The 17478-nt window shown below is 48.1% G+C and overlaps 1 protein-coding gene across 2 annotated transcripts in view; it reads right to left on the bottom strand.

Annotated features, from left to right (window-relative positions):
• Positions 1 to 1372: 1372 nt before the first annotated feature.
• Positions 1373 to 17478, bottom strand: part of DHX9 (DExH-box helicase 9) — a 287744-nt gene continuing 271638 nt past the window's right edge. For both annotated transcript variants that reach the window (XM_033916167.1, XM_033916168.1), the window contains one exon: positions 1373 to 2138. In XM_033916167.1, coding sequence (XP_033772058.1) covers positions 1640 to 2138 — 499 coding nt within the window. In that variant the 3' untranslated portion in view covers positions 1373 to 1639. The remainder of the gene's footprint in view (positions 2139 to 17478) is intronic.

The following is a 17478-nucleotide window of genomic DNA, read 5'->3' as shown; positions in this document are numbered from 1 at the left end:
CAGCTAGAGGCTGTGCATAGGCAGGAGCAAAGGAAGGTCGCTCCTGTCATGGTTCACCGCTGGACTACCAGGGAGGTAAAAGTTCTTAGAATAGGCTAGGACAGGAGGGATCCCTACTGGACCACTAGGACTTACGGCAGGCCTGATGGAGGCCTGCAAGACATTGGGAGGAAAGGAGCTGGGTGCAGAGACTGGCAGGGAAGTGAGGGGGCTGGGTGCACAGCCTGGCAAGGCATTGTACTTGAATATCAACCCCCCTGGTTTATATTTGATTCAAACGTTTTCTTCCTTTTTGGGGGGAGGAAAAGGTCACCTTGGTTTATATTCAGGTCTGTTTATATTTGAATATATACGGTAGTTCTCTTACCTGTGCCTCTAATATTTGAAAAATAGGTTGCAGTCTTTGCCACTGTTGGTCTAACGCTTGGGCAAAGTGTCATTCCACTGTTTCCTGCTGACTTTGTAATTGCTCAGTCAGACACTTTAGACTAGCTTCTGATGCTATACTCTCTTCAGGGCTGATGACAGGACTTTCACTGAATATCTTCAACTCCATTTGTCATCGGGCAGTTTCACAATCCCACCACTGCCAGAAATTGTCATGATCCGGACTCCAGCAAGTGTCTGGAGGTTCGGTTTGGTCACTTCTGATCACTTCCGGTCGTTCTGGCTAACACAGGTCTTCCTATAATAGTTTACTACTACTATACTTTCCTATAATACTTTCCAGATCTGAGGTTCCTGGTGATGCATACCATCACAATGTCATATTCTACATATAGATGTAGTACCTAATGGACTGAAGTCAGTAGAATTTCAAATTACAATTTAGAATTCCTATGCTAAAGGTAAGCTATGTGCTATTACCTTAAGTAGGGTTTAATGTACAGATAAGAACATAAGAACATAAGCAGTGCCTCCGCCGGGTCAGACCATAGGTCCATCCTGCCCAGCAGTCCGCTCCCGCGGCGGCCCAAACAGGTCACGACCTGTCTAAATCACCAGAAGGGGCCCCCATGCCACCTCGGTTTCCTAATTGAGTCCTATCTTCCCATCAAAGTCCTAGCCCTCCGGTCTTGCACCTGCACGACCTGGATGAAGAGGGAAAAAAGAGAAGAGGAAATATAGGTAGGAGAGGGCCAAGAGGAAGGTCAGATTACGTTACAAATTTAATTAATTTTATATTTAAAAATGTGAATTATCTATTTTAACAGTGACTGATGCTTTTTAATAAAATAAGAGAGAATGCCTGGTATGTACTGTACATGGGTAGAAATGAAATGGGAAAAATGTTATTTGTTTAGCTTATGAAGTGCACAGACTGCCATATCAATTATACTGTCACTGTGTTATTCATTTCAGAAAAAGAAAAGAGTTTCTAAACATAAGACATTTTATTATGGATAGGGGTAAAAATACAAACCAGTGTGGTACAGAACTGAATATTTTACACAGAATACTTACCAGTATAGCAACAAAATGTTTCAAAAGTTCACATGTTTTGGGGGAGGAGAAAGCTGGAACGTCTCTATTGGAAGCAGGAAAGGAAGTTCATTCATGAAAATTATTACATGCATGTCTTCCAATACCAATTACCAGGAAAAGTGTTACTGTATGAACTGCAGCAATTGCACAATTTTCAAAATCCACCGTCGCCTCCATAGCTACCGCCTCCATAGCCTCCTCGATTTCCACCTCGTCCACCATATCCGCCTCGATTTCCACCGCCACCTCCATAGCCGCCTCGATTTCCACCACCTCCATAGCCGCCTCGATTTCCACCACCTCCATAGCTGCCTCGATTTCCACCGCCACCTCCATAGCCACGATTCCCACCGCCACGATTTCCACCGCCACCTCCGTAACTACCTCGATTTCCACTGCTGCCACCTCTGAAGTTGCCTCGATTTCCACCACCACCTCCATAGCCTCCCCGGTTTCCACCACTCCCTCCAAAGCTTCCCCTGTTTCCGCCACCTCCATAGCTGTTTGAGCCACCCCTGTAGGAATTGGATGCTCCACCATAGCCTCCACCTCTGTATCCAGAACCACCTTGGTTACTTCCACGGCCTCGGAATCCACCTCCTCCACTGCCATCAAATCGAGCCATTTTGGGTGGGCGAGGTCCATCTCCAAATCTGCAAAAATTAAGACATTTTAAAATTATCATCATTTGGGGGGCCTTGTGATATTAAAAGTGTTTCAGAATCTTTAATTTGGAAGGCAGATCTTTAATCAGTGTTCTCATAACAGTATTTAAGGCAGCAACATGAATAGTTCCTCACTAATATGGCATCCTAAAACAGCACACTATACAAAAAATCAATCAGTTAACCTACCACTGAAGCAGGGGTACCACAGTCCTCAAGGGCCACCACCTCATTGGGTTTTCAAGATTTCCACAATGAATATGTTTGAGATCTATTTGCATACAATGAAGAAGTACATTCAAATCAATCTCATACATATTCATTGTGGAAATCTTGAAAACCCACTGGGTTATGGCCCTTGAGGATTGTGGTTGTCTACCCCTGTCCTAAGGGATTATTGTCCAACTCCCTTTGCCTTCTCCTTCCCAACCTCCTTTCCTGTAGCTGAGTATCACCCCTTCACACTCCCACCCACATAGCCCAGGATATTCTCTGCTTTTCTGATCTCTCCTCTTACCACAGCATATCCCTTGCCTTTCTCAACCCTTACTCCTTTACAATTAAAAAATAAAAAGTGAAAGGAGGAAAAACAAATCAGTAATTATAACCAAAGGAGTTCCGACAGTAGACAGAACAGAGAAGAAAAATCAGAAGATATGCCAACTGCCGTCTATCCCAAGGGCACCATTATATGACCCAAAGATTTAAGTCTTGAGGCCAGCCTTAAAGTGAAAACCAGAGGTCACAGATTTTTAGGTGGAGTTATCGAGTTCAATACTGCAGAAGCAAAATAACTAAAAGCATTTTACCCAGTAACAGCTAGGTCAATATTGTTAAGAAGCAATAGAAGCTGATTGGCATACTGGGGACCAGTAACTGGGAGAGATAGGTTTAACAGAATACAATGTTTTATGAATGAGCAAGAAAATTTTAAAGTGAATTCCACAGGCAACTGAAAACCAATGAAAGTCTGCTAAAAGGGGAGAAACATGATTAAAATATGTTTGCTTGTTTGTTTTTTTATCATTGCCATACACTGAGCAACAGATTTTAATGTCCACAATAAAACCTAAATCATTTTCCTTGGTGGTGACTCTTAATGTGAAACCTAGCATCATACAACTATAATTTGGATTATTCTTTCCAATATGCATCATCTACCATTAGGATACCCAGTCTTCTAGTGTCCCAAGGTCCTTCTGTAATTTCAACAGTCTGCACGCAATTTCTCAACTTGTAATAGGTTCGTATCATCTGCAAATCTGATTACCTCACTTGTTTTTCTAATTCCAGATCATTTGTAAATATGTTAAAAAAAAAAATAAAAAAGCACTGATCCCAGTACAAATCCTTGCAGCACTCCACTATTCAACTTTCCTCCACTGAAAGAATTGGCCACTTAATCCTATCTTTTTTCTATCTTTTAATCAGTTCCCAATCCATGCTTTTTTTTAAATTTTCTCAGGCGTTTCCCCCACAAGAGACTTGGCCAAAAACTTTCTGAAAATATAGATACACTACTACATCAGGGGTATCCAACCTGCGGCCCAAGGGCTGCATGCGACCCCGTGAAGTATTTTGTGCGGTCCCGGTCGAGGGTGATGCAGTATTTTCCTCTGCTGCCCCGAGGTGTTTACCGTCTTGCCGCCTCCCTCTGTCTTGCTGCAGCGTTTGCGCGGCCCCAAAAATATTTTTTTCGGCCAATGCGACCCAGGGAAGCCAAAAGGTTGGGACACCCCTGCACTACATCAATTGGCTCCCTTTGGAGGGTAGGAAACATAGGAGGAGTGAAGGGCCACTACTCGGACTGGAGGAGGGTCACGAGTGGTGTACCGCAGGGCTCGGTGCTCGGGCCGCTGCTATTTAATATATTCATAAATGATCTAGAAACAGGAATGAAGTGTGAGAGAATAAAATTTTCAGACGACACCAAACTATTTAGTGGAGCTCGGACTAAAGAGGACTGCGAAAAATTGCAAAGGGACTTGAACAAACTAGGGGAATGGGCAACGAGATGGCAGATTAAGTTTAAGGTTGAGAAATGTAAAGTATTACATATGGGAAGCAGAAACTCGAGGTACAACTATACGATGGGAGGGATATTATTGAATGAGAGTACCCAAGAAAGAGACTTGGGGGTAATGGTGGACTTAACAATGAAGCCAACGGCACAGTGCGCAGCAGCTGCTAAGAGAGCAAATAGAATGCTGGGTATAATCAAGAAGGGTATTACAACCAGAACGAAAGAAGTTATCCTGCCGTTGCATCTGGAGTACTTCCAATATTGGTCACCATACCTTAAGAAGGATATGGCGTTACTCGAGAGAGTTCAGAGGAGAGCGACATGTCTGATAAGAGGGATGGAAAACCTTTCATACGCTGAGAGATTGGAGAAACTGGGTCTCTTTTCCCTGGAGAAGAGGAGATTTAGAGGGTATATGATAGAGACTTACAAGATCATGAAGGACATAGAGAGGGACAGATTCTTCGAACTTTCAAAAAATAAAAGAGCAAGAGGGCATTCGGAAAAGTTGAAAGGGGACAGATTCAAAATGAATGCTAGGAAGTTCTTCTTTACCCAACGTGTGGTGGACACCTGGAATGCACTTCCAGAGGACGTAATAGGGCAGAGTACGGTACTGGGGTTTAAGAAAGGATTGGACAATTTCCTGCTGGAAAAGGGGATAGAAGGGTATAGATAGAGGATTACTGCACAGGTCCTGGACCTGTTTGGGCCGCCGCGTGAGCGGACTGCTGGGCACGATGGACCTCGGGTCTGACCCAGTGGAGGCATCCAATGGTCAAAAAAATGTAGCAAATTGATGAGGCAAGACTTACTTTAGATGACTATGTTCACCCTGTCCCATTAAACCATGTAAATGTGTTCAGTAATTTATACTAGCTGCTACCAGATCATTTGTAAATATGTTTACCTGGCTCCGACATATGCTTACTCTAATCTAATCTAATCCTTAGGTTTGTATACCGCATCATCTCCACGTTCGTAGAGCTCGACGCGGTTTACAGTAGGAGAAATAGGAAGGAACTACAACAGAGGGTTAGAGGTAGAAGTGTGAAGAAAATTTAGAGGACTTGGGATGCCAAGATATAAGATTCCTTGATTCCTAAGTTGGAGGGAGACTTACATTTTTTGAGAAAAGCCAGGTTTTCAGATGTTTGCGGAAAACTTGGAGAGAGCTCAAGTTCCGAAGAGGGGAAGTAAGGTTGTTCCAGAGCTCAGTGATTTTGAAGTGGAGGGAGGTCCCTAGCTTTCCTGTGTGGGAAATGCCTTTTAGCGAGAGAAAGGATAGTTTTAATTTGTGGGAGGATCTGGTGGTATTAGGGTTTGAGGAATTCCAAGAAAGAGGGATAAAGGGAGGGAGGATACCATATAGGATTTTGAAAGTTAAACAGGCGCATTTATAGTGGACCCTGGCGATTATCGGAAGCCAGTGGAGCTTGGCCAGGAGCGGGGAGACATGGTCAAATTTACTTTTAGCGAAGATGAGCTTGGCCGCGGCATTCTGAATCCGTTGGAGTCTGTGGAGGTTTTTCTTAGTTAGGCTTAAGTAGATAGAGTTGCAATAGTCCAATCTGGAGAGGATGATGGATTGGACAAGGAGGGTAAAATGTTTTTGATGGAAGCAGAATCTAACTTTCCTTAGCATGTGAAGGCTGAAAAAGCATTTTTTTACCAAGGATTGGAGGTGGTCATTGAAGGACAATGTGGAATCAATGATGATGCCCAAGACCTTGCTCGAGAACTCAAGCTGCAGAGAGGAGCCAGAGGGTAGTGGGATGGAGGTGGGTAGGTGATCTAGTTTTGGACCGAGCCAAAGAAGTCTTGTTTTGGACTCATTCAATTTCATTTGCACAGTGTGGGCCCAGGATTCTAGGTTCATTATACAAGAGGATATGTTCTTAGACAGACTCTAGTTTCCTGGAACCCTTTTTAAAAACTAGCATTACATTAGTCACCTTCCAATCTTCAGGTACTGTAAACAATTTTAATAACATGTTACAGATTGCACAGTAGACCTGCAATTTTATTTTTAAACTCTTTTAGTACCCTGAGATGTCTGCTCAGATGATTTGCTGCTCTTTAACTTGTCTATTTGGCCAATTACATCTTTCAGGTTCACAGAGATTTCTTTCAGTTCTTCTGTGCAATCATCCTTAAGTAGCATTTCTAATACAGATGTGAATCTTGATGATGGAAAAGTAGTTTATCTCCTGAAGAAGACTGTGAGTCTGCCAGGACAGATAGGGAAGGAGCCCCAAATGGTTCTCACTTCTGGCTCCAAGCACCTGGGCACATGCCAGCCAGAACCTGCTTCAGGAACAGCAGCAGGTAGGGAGTTTGACTAGGACAGTACACCAGTCAAACCATAATGCAGGGGTTCTAAGGCGAGCTCAGGGTGGACAGAAACCTCCCATGAAGAAGGGTAAAAGCTCACTTGATCTTGATTTTCAGTATGAATATAGACAATGAAATCAGAGCCTCATGATCCTTCTGACCTTTTAGGTTTTAAGCAGGAGATGTCAGAAAAGTTACCAGCCAAGAAGTGCATGAGATCTGCATACCACAGCTGATGAGACCAGTCCAAAGTCAGCAGATCATGAGAAATGGATGCCTCACCACTTTTCACAGGATCCTGCCAATCAATAACCAGGGAAGAAACACAAAACTTCGGCTTTAGGCCAAGGCTGCACCATGTTAATGCCTGCCAAGCAAGCCTCTGTCCTGTGACTGAAGAACCAGGAACACTTTGTATTCTAACTTGACCCTATAGAGCAGTGTTCTTCAACCGCTCTTGTCGGTCCGTGAAGGATTTGGGTCTTCTCCACAAACTGTACACTAGGCAGGAAGAGAGGTTGCGGTGCCAGCCTTCAGCTGACTTGCAACTTCCTTTTGCCATTGCATATGCCGGGACTCCTGCCTGCGTTTGCTGCGTATGTCTCCACACCCCCAGACCAGCAATGGCAGCTCTGTGTGCTTTTAACTTCGGCACACAGCTACCCCTAAGCAGTAGTTTAGCCACGGTTTCATGAGGCAGCCTCGGAGCCTTTGCTAGGCTGGCCCGCTTCGATGATGCAACGTGGGCCGGCCTACCAAAGGCCCCAGGGCTGCCTCATGAAACCGCGGCTAAACTACTGCTTAGGGGCAGCTGTGTGCCGAAGTTAAAAGCACACAGAGCTGCCGCTAGGCTAAAGAGAGGAAACATTTGCTGGAGAGGGAAGGAGGGGAGAGAAGGGAGAACGGGTACTCCTGGACAGGGGAACAGGGAAAGGAAGAGAGTTACTGTTGGATAAGGGGAGGAGGAAAGGGAGAAGGGGTATTGCTGGACAGGGGAGGAAGGAAACATCTGGCAGGGAGATTAGAGGAGAAGGAGTAAGAATGGAATGGAGAGATCAGATGAGGGAAAGGGGAGAGACAGAGGAATGAGAAAGTAGAGAGAAAGATTGATGTTGGGAAGGGGGTCAGGTGAGAAATAAGGAGCAAGGAACAAAGATACTAGATCTGGTGTAGCAGAGTGAAAAATGAAGAGAGCAGAATGAATCATGTAAAAAGGAGGCACAGGCTGGAGGGAAAGGGAAGAGGGACATAGAAAGAAGGCAGATACCACATGGAAGGGGGAGAGGGCAGACAGTGGATGGAAGGGACAGATGCTGGATTGAAGAGACAGAGGGCAGACGCTGGATATAAGAGAGTGAACATAAGAATTGCTGCTGCTGGGTCAGACCAGTGGTCCATCATGCCCAGCAGTCCGCTCACGCGGCGGCCCTCCAGTCAAAGACCAGCACCCTGAGACTAGCCCTACCTGCGTGCTTTCCGGTTCAGCAGGAACTTGTCTAACTTTGTCTTGAATCCTTTGAGGGTGTTTTCTCCTATGATAGACTCCGGAAGAGTGTTCCAGTTTTCTACCACTCTCAGGGTGAAGAACTACTTCCTTATGTTCGTATGGAATCTATCCCCTTTCAATTTTAGAGAGTTCTCTTTCGTTCTCCCTATCTTGGAGAGGGTGAATAACCTGTCTTTATCTACTACGTCTATTCCCTTCAGTACCTTGAATGTTTCAATTATGTCCCCTCTCAATCTCCTCTGTTCGAGGGAGAAGAGTTTGAGTTTCTCTAATCTTTCGCTGTACGGCAACTCCTCCATCCCCTTAACCATTTTAGTCGCTCTTCTCTGGACCCTTTTGAGTAGTACCGTGTCTTTCTTCATGTACGGCGACCAGTGCTGGACGCAGTACTCCAGGTGAGGGCGCACCATTGCCCGGTACAGTGGCATGAGAACCCTCTCTGACCTGTTCGTGATCCCCTTCTTTATCATTCCTAGCATTCTGTTTGCCCTTTTTGCTGCCACCCCACATTGCGCGGACGGCTTCATCGACTTGTCGATCAGAAGTCCCAAGTCTCTTTCTTGGGAGGTCTCTCCAATTACCGCCCCAGACATCCTGTATTTGCGCATGAGATTTTTGCTACTGAGATGCATCACTTTACAGTTATCCACATTGAACCTCATCTGCCATGTCGATGCCCATTCTTCGAGCCTGATTATGTCATGTTGCAGATCTTCGCAATCTCCCTGTGTCTTCACTACTCTGAATAACTGCGTATCGTCCACAAATTTAATCACCTCACTCGTTGTACCTATGTCCAGATCGTTTATAAAGATGTTGAAGAGCACAGGTCCAAGCACCGAGCCCTGCGGCACCCCACTAGTAACGTTCTTCCAGTCCGAGTATTGTCCATACCCCCACTCTCTGTTTCCTATGCTCCAGCCAGTTTTTAATCCACGCAAGTATTTCACCCTCGATTCCATGGTTCGCAGTTTTCTGAAGTAGTCATTCATGCGGAACCTTGTTGAACGCCTTCTGAAAATCCAGATATTCAATGTCGACCAAGTCACCCTTGTCTATCTGCCTGTTCACTCCCTCGAAGAAGTGCAGTAAGTTCGTCAAACACGATCTGCCTTTGCTGAAACCGTGCTGGCTGGTTCTCATCAGACTGTGTCCGTCAAGGTGATCAATGATGCAGTCTTTTATCAGTGCCTCTACCATCTTTACCGGTACCAAGGTCAGACTCACCGGTATGTAGTTTCCCGGGTCTCCCCTCGAACCTTTTTTGAAGATTGGCATAACATTCGCCACCTTCCAGTCCTCCGGAATCTTTCCCGATTTGATCAATAGATTTGCTATTAGCTGAAGCAGTTCAGCTATAGACCCTTTCAGATCCTTGATGACCCTTGGACGGATACTGCATACCTCTTCTAGACTGACCGTTAACCCTGTCAGTTTCCCTTCTTCGCTTCAAGCATATAGTCTGATGGGTTCTGGTATGCTGTGTATATTCTCTTTGGTAAGTATGTCGTCGATTGATTTGTCGATTGATTTGCTTCCTTTATTCCTTAGTCAGCCAGCGGTCCCACCGCTTCCTTCGCAGGTGGTTTCCCCTTAATATATCGAAAGAACGGCTTGGCTATTTTCTCCTCATAGTCTCTTTTGGCCCCTTTTACTGCCTTATGGCACCTGCGTTGATGTTGTTTGTGCTTTTTCCAGTTTTCGTCCGTTTTTGACCTTTTCCATTATTTAAACCAGGGATGTCCATCCTGCGGCCCAGTGAAGTATTTTGTGTGGCCCCGGTCGAGGGCGATGCAGTGTTTTCCTCTGCTGCCCCCGGGTGTTTATTGTCTTGCCGGCTCCTTCCTCTGTCTTGCTGCAGCATTTGCGTGTTTGTGTGGCCTCAGAAACATTTTTTTTGGCTAATGCGGCCCAACGAAGCCAAAAATTTGGACACCCCTGCTTTAAACGAAGTCTTCTTGTTTCTTATCGCTTCCTTCACCGCTACAGTGAGCCACACCGGTTCTTTGTTCTTTTTCCTCTTGGATCCCTTGTTGATACGCGGTATATATAGATTTTGCGCCTCGGTGAGCGTGTCCTTAAAGAGGGACCTTACTTGCTCTAGTGTTTTTACAGTGTTTATCCTCTTAATCTTCTTCCCCACCATGAGTCTCATTCCCTTTTCGGAAGTTCAGTGCTGTGGCCGTCATTTTGCATCGATGTTTCGCCCCTGCGTCCAGGTCGAAGTGGATTATGTTGTAATCGCTGTTTCCCAGCGTCCCTTCTACTTCTACACCTTGCGCCGGACCTCGCAATCCATTTAGAATTAAGTCCAGAATTGCATTTCCTCTTGTAGTTTCCTTGACAAGTTGTTCCAGGAAGCAATTGCCTACAGCATCCAGGATCTTGGTTTCCCTAGCGCAGCCGGAAATGCCTAGGTTACAGTCTATCCCCGGATAGTTGAAGTCACCCATAACTGTGTTGCCTCCCTTGCAGTTGCGTTTAATCTTGTCCGTCATTTCTCCATCAATTTCTTCAGACTGCCCTGGGGGTCGGTAGTAGATGCCAATCTTTGTTTCTGTTTCATTTGTTCCCGGAATTTTGACCCAGAGACTCTTAACTTATTTTTCGTATCCAGTGTGTACTCTCCTGTAGACTCAATTCCCTCTTTGACGTATAGGGCAATTGCCCCACCTTTCTGACCCACTCTGTCTCTGCGATACAGCTTGAGTCCAGGTAGCACAGTTTCCCAGACATTTTCTTAGTTCCACCATGTTTCCGTGATGCCGATGATGTCAAGGTTATTTTTTTTTTGTGCTATAGCTTCCAATTCCCCCATTTTATTCCGTAGGCTCCTTGCTTTCATATACTTGAGTTTGCAGCCTGTTACTTTCTTGCATTTCTTTCCCTCTTGTGTCCCTTTTGATCTGTCAGGATTTCTGTCTTGCCTATGACCTGGTGAGTCTTCCCCGCTATCTTTCTGCATGGTATCCTCTGGGTATACCGGTTCCCGAACCATCGACTCATTGTCGACTTTCCCCCATCTTCCTAGTTTAAAAACTTCTCAATTTCTCTCTTGATGTTTCTTGCAAGCAGCCTTGCTCCGTCTCCGCTGAGGTGCAGTCTATCCTTCTTGTATAGCTTGCTCTTCCCCCAGAACTTCGTCCAGTTGTGCACGAAGTGGAATCCTTCTTCCTCACACCAGCGCCTCATCCACGCATTGACTGCTTGCAGCTCCGTCTGTCTCTTCTTGTCGGCCCTGGGTACCGGCAGGATCTCTGAGAATGCTACCCTCAGCGTTCTAGTCTTCAGCTTCACTTCTAGCATCTGGAACTGGTCCTTCAATCCTTTTCTGCTGTAGTTCTTGTTGCTTACGTTGTTTGTCCCCATGTGGATCACCACCACTGTATCTTCCTCTTCCACGCTGTCGATGATCCTATCGATGCGGCTCACTATATCTTCTATCTTGGCTCTGGGTAGGCAGGTCACCAGCCAATCCTGTCTTCTTCCCACTATGTGGCTGTCGACTTGTCTGATGATGGAATCCCCCCACAACGATTGCTGTCCTCTCTGTCTTCTCTTGTCTCTCCAGCCACAGATACGTGTCCCCGGTGTATGTCCATCTCTCCAGTCGTAGGTCCGTATTCTCTGTATACTTCCATCTTCCCTCAACCTGGTGCTGGCTTGCACTGGACTCATCTTCCTGTGGGTTCCCACCGCTGGACTCATCTTTCTGTGGGTTTCCTCCGCTGTTTCTAGGTGTCGCTGCTGTGCCACCCATTTCTTCCTTGTGCTAGTCCTCCAGGTGGTCTTTCCTCTCTGTGGGTGTATCTCAGCAGTTCCACTGTTGCTGGTGATTTTCTACAGCCTCCCTGTATGCCTCTTCAATGAGCTTCTCTAACTCCCAGACTTCCTCAATGGTTTCCTCTGTCTTGGAATTTTCTGTCTCTCTGTCCTCCTCCTCCACTGCTCGAAGTGCTTCTAGTTCCTGTATTCTGCATTCCAGGAGTCTAACTTGTTTCTTCAGGCTCTCCAGTTCCCTGTATCGAGTGCATACATAAGACCGCCTCCCAGAGTCATACATATGGCAAACAGTGCAGAAAACTGGGTAGCTTAACATCCTGCTTCTGTCTGCTGCTTCCATCACCATCCGCTTGCTGGTCTGAAGTGCCATCCGCTTGCTGTCTGAAGTGTCTTCCACCTGATTCCTTATGTATCGCCCTTGGTGTTACTGTGAGGTCCCTCGCATGATTTTAAGCCTGTTCTTCTTGCTTACCTGTTGCTTTTGTGTCCTTTGTTTCTGCTGTGGTTGCTTGTGTGTCCTCTGTTTCTGCTGTGGTTGTCCTTTGCTCTTCTTTGCAGTGACTCGTTCCTCCTTAAGACCCTTTGCAAAGGTGCTCTCGCTAAAGCGAGCGTCTTCGACGCGCGCTAAATGGCTGAGCGCCGTTGGCCCCTTCCCTTTTTAAGGGGGAGCTCTGGATCGGTGCTGCTTGGCTGATGTCAGAGGGTTTGGCGGAGCTACCTCTCGCCGCTGCTCCTCACTCTTGCCTGCTCTGTCCCTTCTTCCTCTGCTCCTTCCCAGCTGATTTTCTCCCTTCTGCCTCCTCCTTCTCAGCTATTTCTCTCCTTCCCGACTTGCTACTGGCTGCCCCGCTCTCTCTGGCACAGTGAAAAGACAATGAAAGCAGAAACCAGAGACGACAAAAGGTAGAAAAAATAATTTTATTTCTATCTTGTGATTAAAATATATCAGATTTGAAATATGTATTCTGCTAGTGCTGGTGTTTGACATAACTGGGGACAGAAAAGCCCAGGCAGTGCTTCTTTAGCTTCCAGCTGGCTTAGGGCTCTCTCTGACCAAGGGGCAGTTGCCCTAGTTGCACTCCCCTTACACTATTCATGTATGCCCTGTCATGTGTGTCTGCGGTACTCATTAGCATGATATTTCTGTGTACCATTCTTAATAATTTGGCTTATTCAGTTTTCTTGATAGTAGCAGGGATATATGTGAAGGGGAGGGGAGACAGGGGTTTTGTTCATCCTTGCCCTGTATTATTTGCATTTATAAAATGACAATTGTACAGAATATTGTTTCTTTTTATACTTTAATAAAATACATTCAATATAAAATCATAACTATTTGAGGCTTGTGCGGATGGAATCAGATGGTTTGCGGGACTGAGCTTGGGGGACGGGGCGGAGATGGGGGGGGGGGTTATTTCAGTCTTAGTAGTTTGCCAGTCCACAAAATAATTATTTTATTTCCGTCAGTCCATAGGTATTAAAAGGTTGAAGAATACTGCTATAGAGCATAGAGGGCCCAGCAATCCACCATAAGCTAAAAGATAGAGGAGCTCAGCATCTATTCTCCCAAGTTAAGATATTCTGTCTGAGAAAATCTACCTGAAAAATTTTCACAGCCTGTAATATGCAATGCCAAAATGGCTGGTAGGTGGCTTTCTATCCATTAGCAAAGCCAGACAGTTTCCAGTCTCCCCTTGCTTCTTGATTTGTTGGGGATTACTCAGTCCACCTTCCCCTTTAACATGGAAAGGAGCTAGAGAAATGCTAAGTGAATGACTATTGTTTTTAAGCAATTGATGAATCAAGATGCTTCACTCCATAGTCCTAAAGGCTAACATCAGTTGTCACAATCACCTACTGGGAAAAATGTTTGAAGTACCTATATATAAACCGCTTTGATTGTGGATGTAAAACTATAAAAAGGCAGTATACAAGTCCCTATCCCTTTCCCCTCTTGAACAGGTGACAGACAGTCGCACCAAGTTAAATTCCAGCAATGAGGCCTGGAAAGTGGAAGATGAGTGCCAACCTCCTGGGACCATTGGAGCCAGAAAGACAGCAGCACCCTATGCAAAGGATGTGCTTGGGCCCGAGCCAAAGGAAGGCATTACCTCCTGAATAGCCATCATGGACTCTAGGAGTTGCCGGTAGTCCCAGACCTGAAGAGGGCTCCTATGTGCAAAGCTCTTTTCTGAGCCTGCAACTTTACCATATGGTCTTTGGGGAAAAACATAGCTTCTTTAGCACTCTCCAGACCAGTAGAGGTTAACTTTACGAATGGGTATATATCTAATCATGACCAGCAGGTGGAGACTGAAAACAAAACTTTGGGACAGTATATACTATCCTCCCTTCTCTATTTCCCTCAGTCTTCTTTCAGTCTCCAGCAGGTGTTGAGTGATCTGTACCCATCTCTCTTGGTAGGGCTGTTGGAATTTGTTTAGGGGTTTATTGTCCCTGTTTTTGGCCGGACGGAGCTTGGTCGGGCCCTGTTTGGGGGTCCGTCCGACCTCGGGGGTGTCAAACCCGGCGGGTCACGAGCGGGGTCCCTCCCCCCACTTCCTCCACCTCCCCACATTTTTTTAGAGGAGCCTCAGCAGTAAGCCTTGCCCCCTAAGTCAAGCAAGGCATATTGCTTCGAGAGCCTGTGGAGTCTGTTCTGTAAAAAAAAAAAAAAAAAAAAAAAAATCCTGAGGTAGTGCTGGTCTGAAGGGTTGTTTCCCTTTAAGAAAACTGTATTTTACTGTATTTTTTCATGTAACCAGCACTTTTTTATAGCTAGGTCGCGTCTGGAGCAATTGTGCCCTTCTCCGGGGGAGTAGGCCACAATTTTAGTCCAGCCGCGAGGCACTCGCGGCCGGCCTGAACTCGGCGGTTTGGGTCGGTGAGGTGGTGGAGCTCCGTCGGCAGCGGCTGCAGGCGCCCAGAGCTCCCCGCCGATGGTGCCTCGCGAGTCGGCTTGGAGCAGTGGGGAAGCCCGGTCTTCCACAACCGCCCACGGAGGGATTCCCCGAAGGATTCCCTCTCAGCTGATTTTTTGACAGCTGATGCCGACTTGCCTGTCTTAGCGGCTGGGACTGTTCAGTCTTCTCAGCCGCTACAGGCCATGGAGGGAGCATTTTTGGCGGGAACTTCGCCATTTTCTTTGTCTGGCCCCTCCATTTTGTCTGCAACCTCAGGTGACCTTCCCCCTGTATGGCGAACACAGGGGCAGGTTTCAGCATGGACCCCTGCTGGGGCAGGGAGTCCCTGGGGACCCCCAGGGGTTTTTTGCCCCCAATTTATTTTCTTTCTTTGTGCGGACTTTTGGGGGTCCCACGTGCGCCTGGGGGGTTTCGGGAGGGGGGTTTCCCTCCGCGCCCCCTATGGCTTTGCCTCCCTCTTTTCGTTTGGCGTCCCCTCTTCCTCCTTCCTCATCCAAGCGCCCGCGGGGGGGCTTGGATTGCAAATTGGTGGGCGGAGGAGCGTGTTGGCCTGGTTGAGGACCTGGCTGCTTTGGCGGGCTTCCAGGATCCTCTAGAGGGGACGCCTGTTGGCAGCGGGGCGGCGGGTTTCCCGTCTTCCAGAGCAGATGCGTCCGTGGTGCGCTTTTTTATTCAGAGGGATGAGCTTTTAGACCTGTGTAGCAGGTCTCCTTGGTGCTGCATTTTTGCAGTGGCGCCGCCGGAGACCCCGCGTATGGGGGCCCCTCTGCTTCAGGGGGTCTGTCCTGGTTCCCGCTCTTTTCCTGTGCGTCAGGATTTGCGGGATTTTGTGTTGGCGCAGTGGCCTATGGGCGCAGTTTCGTTTGGTGTGCGCCTTGGCTCTTGGGTATCCCGTCCCGGAGGGAGGTAGGGCTACCTTAATTTCGCCAATGGGGAACGCGGTGGTCTCGGCACTTCCTAAGCGGCATACCGTGCCTGTTATGGACGGTTCTGCTCTTAGGGTCTCGGAGGCGCGTGCGTTAGAGACTCTTCTTAAGTATGATTTTGATGTCTCTGCCTTTGGGGTCCAGGCGGCTGTTTGTGGGGAGCTAGTCGCTCGCGCCGTGTTTCGGTGGGCTGAGCGTGTCCTGGATCGGGAGTCTGATGACTGGTCTCTAGTGGATCAGGAGGTAGCGAAGATTGCGATGGCTGCCTCGTTCCTCTCAGATGCTCTTTATGACTTGGTGCGGATTTCGGCTAAGTCTATGGCATGGCCGCGCGGCGTATTTTGTGGCTGCGCGCTTGGGCGGCGGATTCTGCGTCCAAAGCTAAGTTTACTAAAGTTCCCTTTAGGGGGTCTTTTTGTTTGGAGAGGAATTAGATGAGTTGATTCAGACTCTGACGGACTCGAAGGTGCCCCGTCTGCCTGAGGACCGTGCCCGCCCTGCGTCTAGGTGTGGGGCTGCCCGGGGGCGTTTGCGGGAATTTCGCAAGTATCGCCCGGGGCGTGGGGCTGCTTCTTTCCCGGCTCAGGGTTTTTCCCGGGGTCGGTTCTTCCAGCGCATGCAGCCCTTTCGGGGGGCCCGTCGGGGGGCAGGGAATCCCTCCGCCGGTTCCCCCGCTTCCCGTCCTGCGCAATGACTCCTTGCCGGCGCCCCCTTTGGTTCCGGTGGGGGCCCGGCTGCGCAAATTTTTCCCCAAATGGGCCGAGATCGCGTCCGATCAGTGGGTCCTTGAGGTGGTGCGGGACGGTTACGCTCTGGAGTTTACCCGCTCTCTGCCGGACCTTTTCCTCGCTTCTCCATGTCAGACTCCATGGAAGACGCAGGCTTTTCGTCAGACCCTTCAGCGTTTGCTAGATCTCGAGGCAGTGGTGCCGGTGTCCCCTACGGAGTGGGGCACCGGCAGGTACTCCATTTACTTTGTGGTGGCCATAAAGGAGGGGACCTTTCGGCCCATCCTGGATTTGAAAGGGGTCAACAGAGCTCTCAAGATTCCGTCTTTCCGCATGGAAACGCTGCGGTCGGTCATTCTGGCGGTTCAGCCGGGGGAGTTTCTTACGTCTCTCGATCTGACGGAGGCCTACTTGCAGGTTCCAATTCGGGCCTCTCATCAGCACTTCCTTCGCTTTGCGATCTTGGGGCGGCACTTTCAGTTCTGTGCGCTTCCCTTTGGTCTGGCCACGGCTCCTCGGACGTTCACCACGGTAATGGTGGTCGTCGCGGCAGCCTTGCGGTCGGTGGGCATCCTGGTTCTCCCCTACCTGGACGACTGGTTGATTCGGGCAAAGTCGTTGCAGGAGAGCTCCCGGGTTACGGCTCGGGTGGTGGAGTTTCTCCGGTCGCTGGGCTGGGTGGTCAACCTTTCCAAGAGTCGGTTGGTCCCGGCTCAGCGTCTGGAGTGCCTTGGGGTTATGTTCGACATCTCCTTGGGGAAGGTCTTCCTTCCAGTGGCCCGGGTGAGCAAATTGCAATCTCAGATTCGCCTGCTTTTGGCGTCCCGGGGTCCTCGGGCGCGAGATTTCCTCCAAGTCCTGGGGTCAATGGCGGCGTCCCTGGACGTGGTGAGGTGGGCGCGGGCCCACATGCGTCCTCTTCAGTATGCTCTGCTCCGGAGGTGGTCTCCCCGGAGGCAAGATTTGGATGTTCCGGTTCCCCTGCGAGGCTTGGCGCGCTGCAGTCTGCGCTGGTGGCTCCGGACCCCTCACCTGGTTCAGGGGGTGGGTCTGGATCTCCCGCAGTGGACGGTGCTCCTTACGGATGCGAGTCTCCTCGGTTG

This window comes from Geotrypetes seraphini, chromosome 12, assembly GCF_902459505.1.
Source record: "Geotrypetes seraphini chromosome 12, aGeoSer1.1, whole genome shotgun sequence".
Taxonomy (NCBI): Eukaryota; Metazoa; Chordata; class Amphibia; order Gymnophiona; family Dermophiidae; genus Geotrypetes; species Geotrypetes seraphini.
The sequence above is the reverse complement of the archived record's forward strand: the minus strand, read 5'-3'. Positions and strand labels throughout refer to the sequence as shown.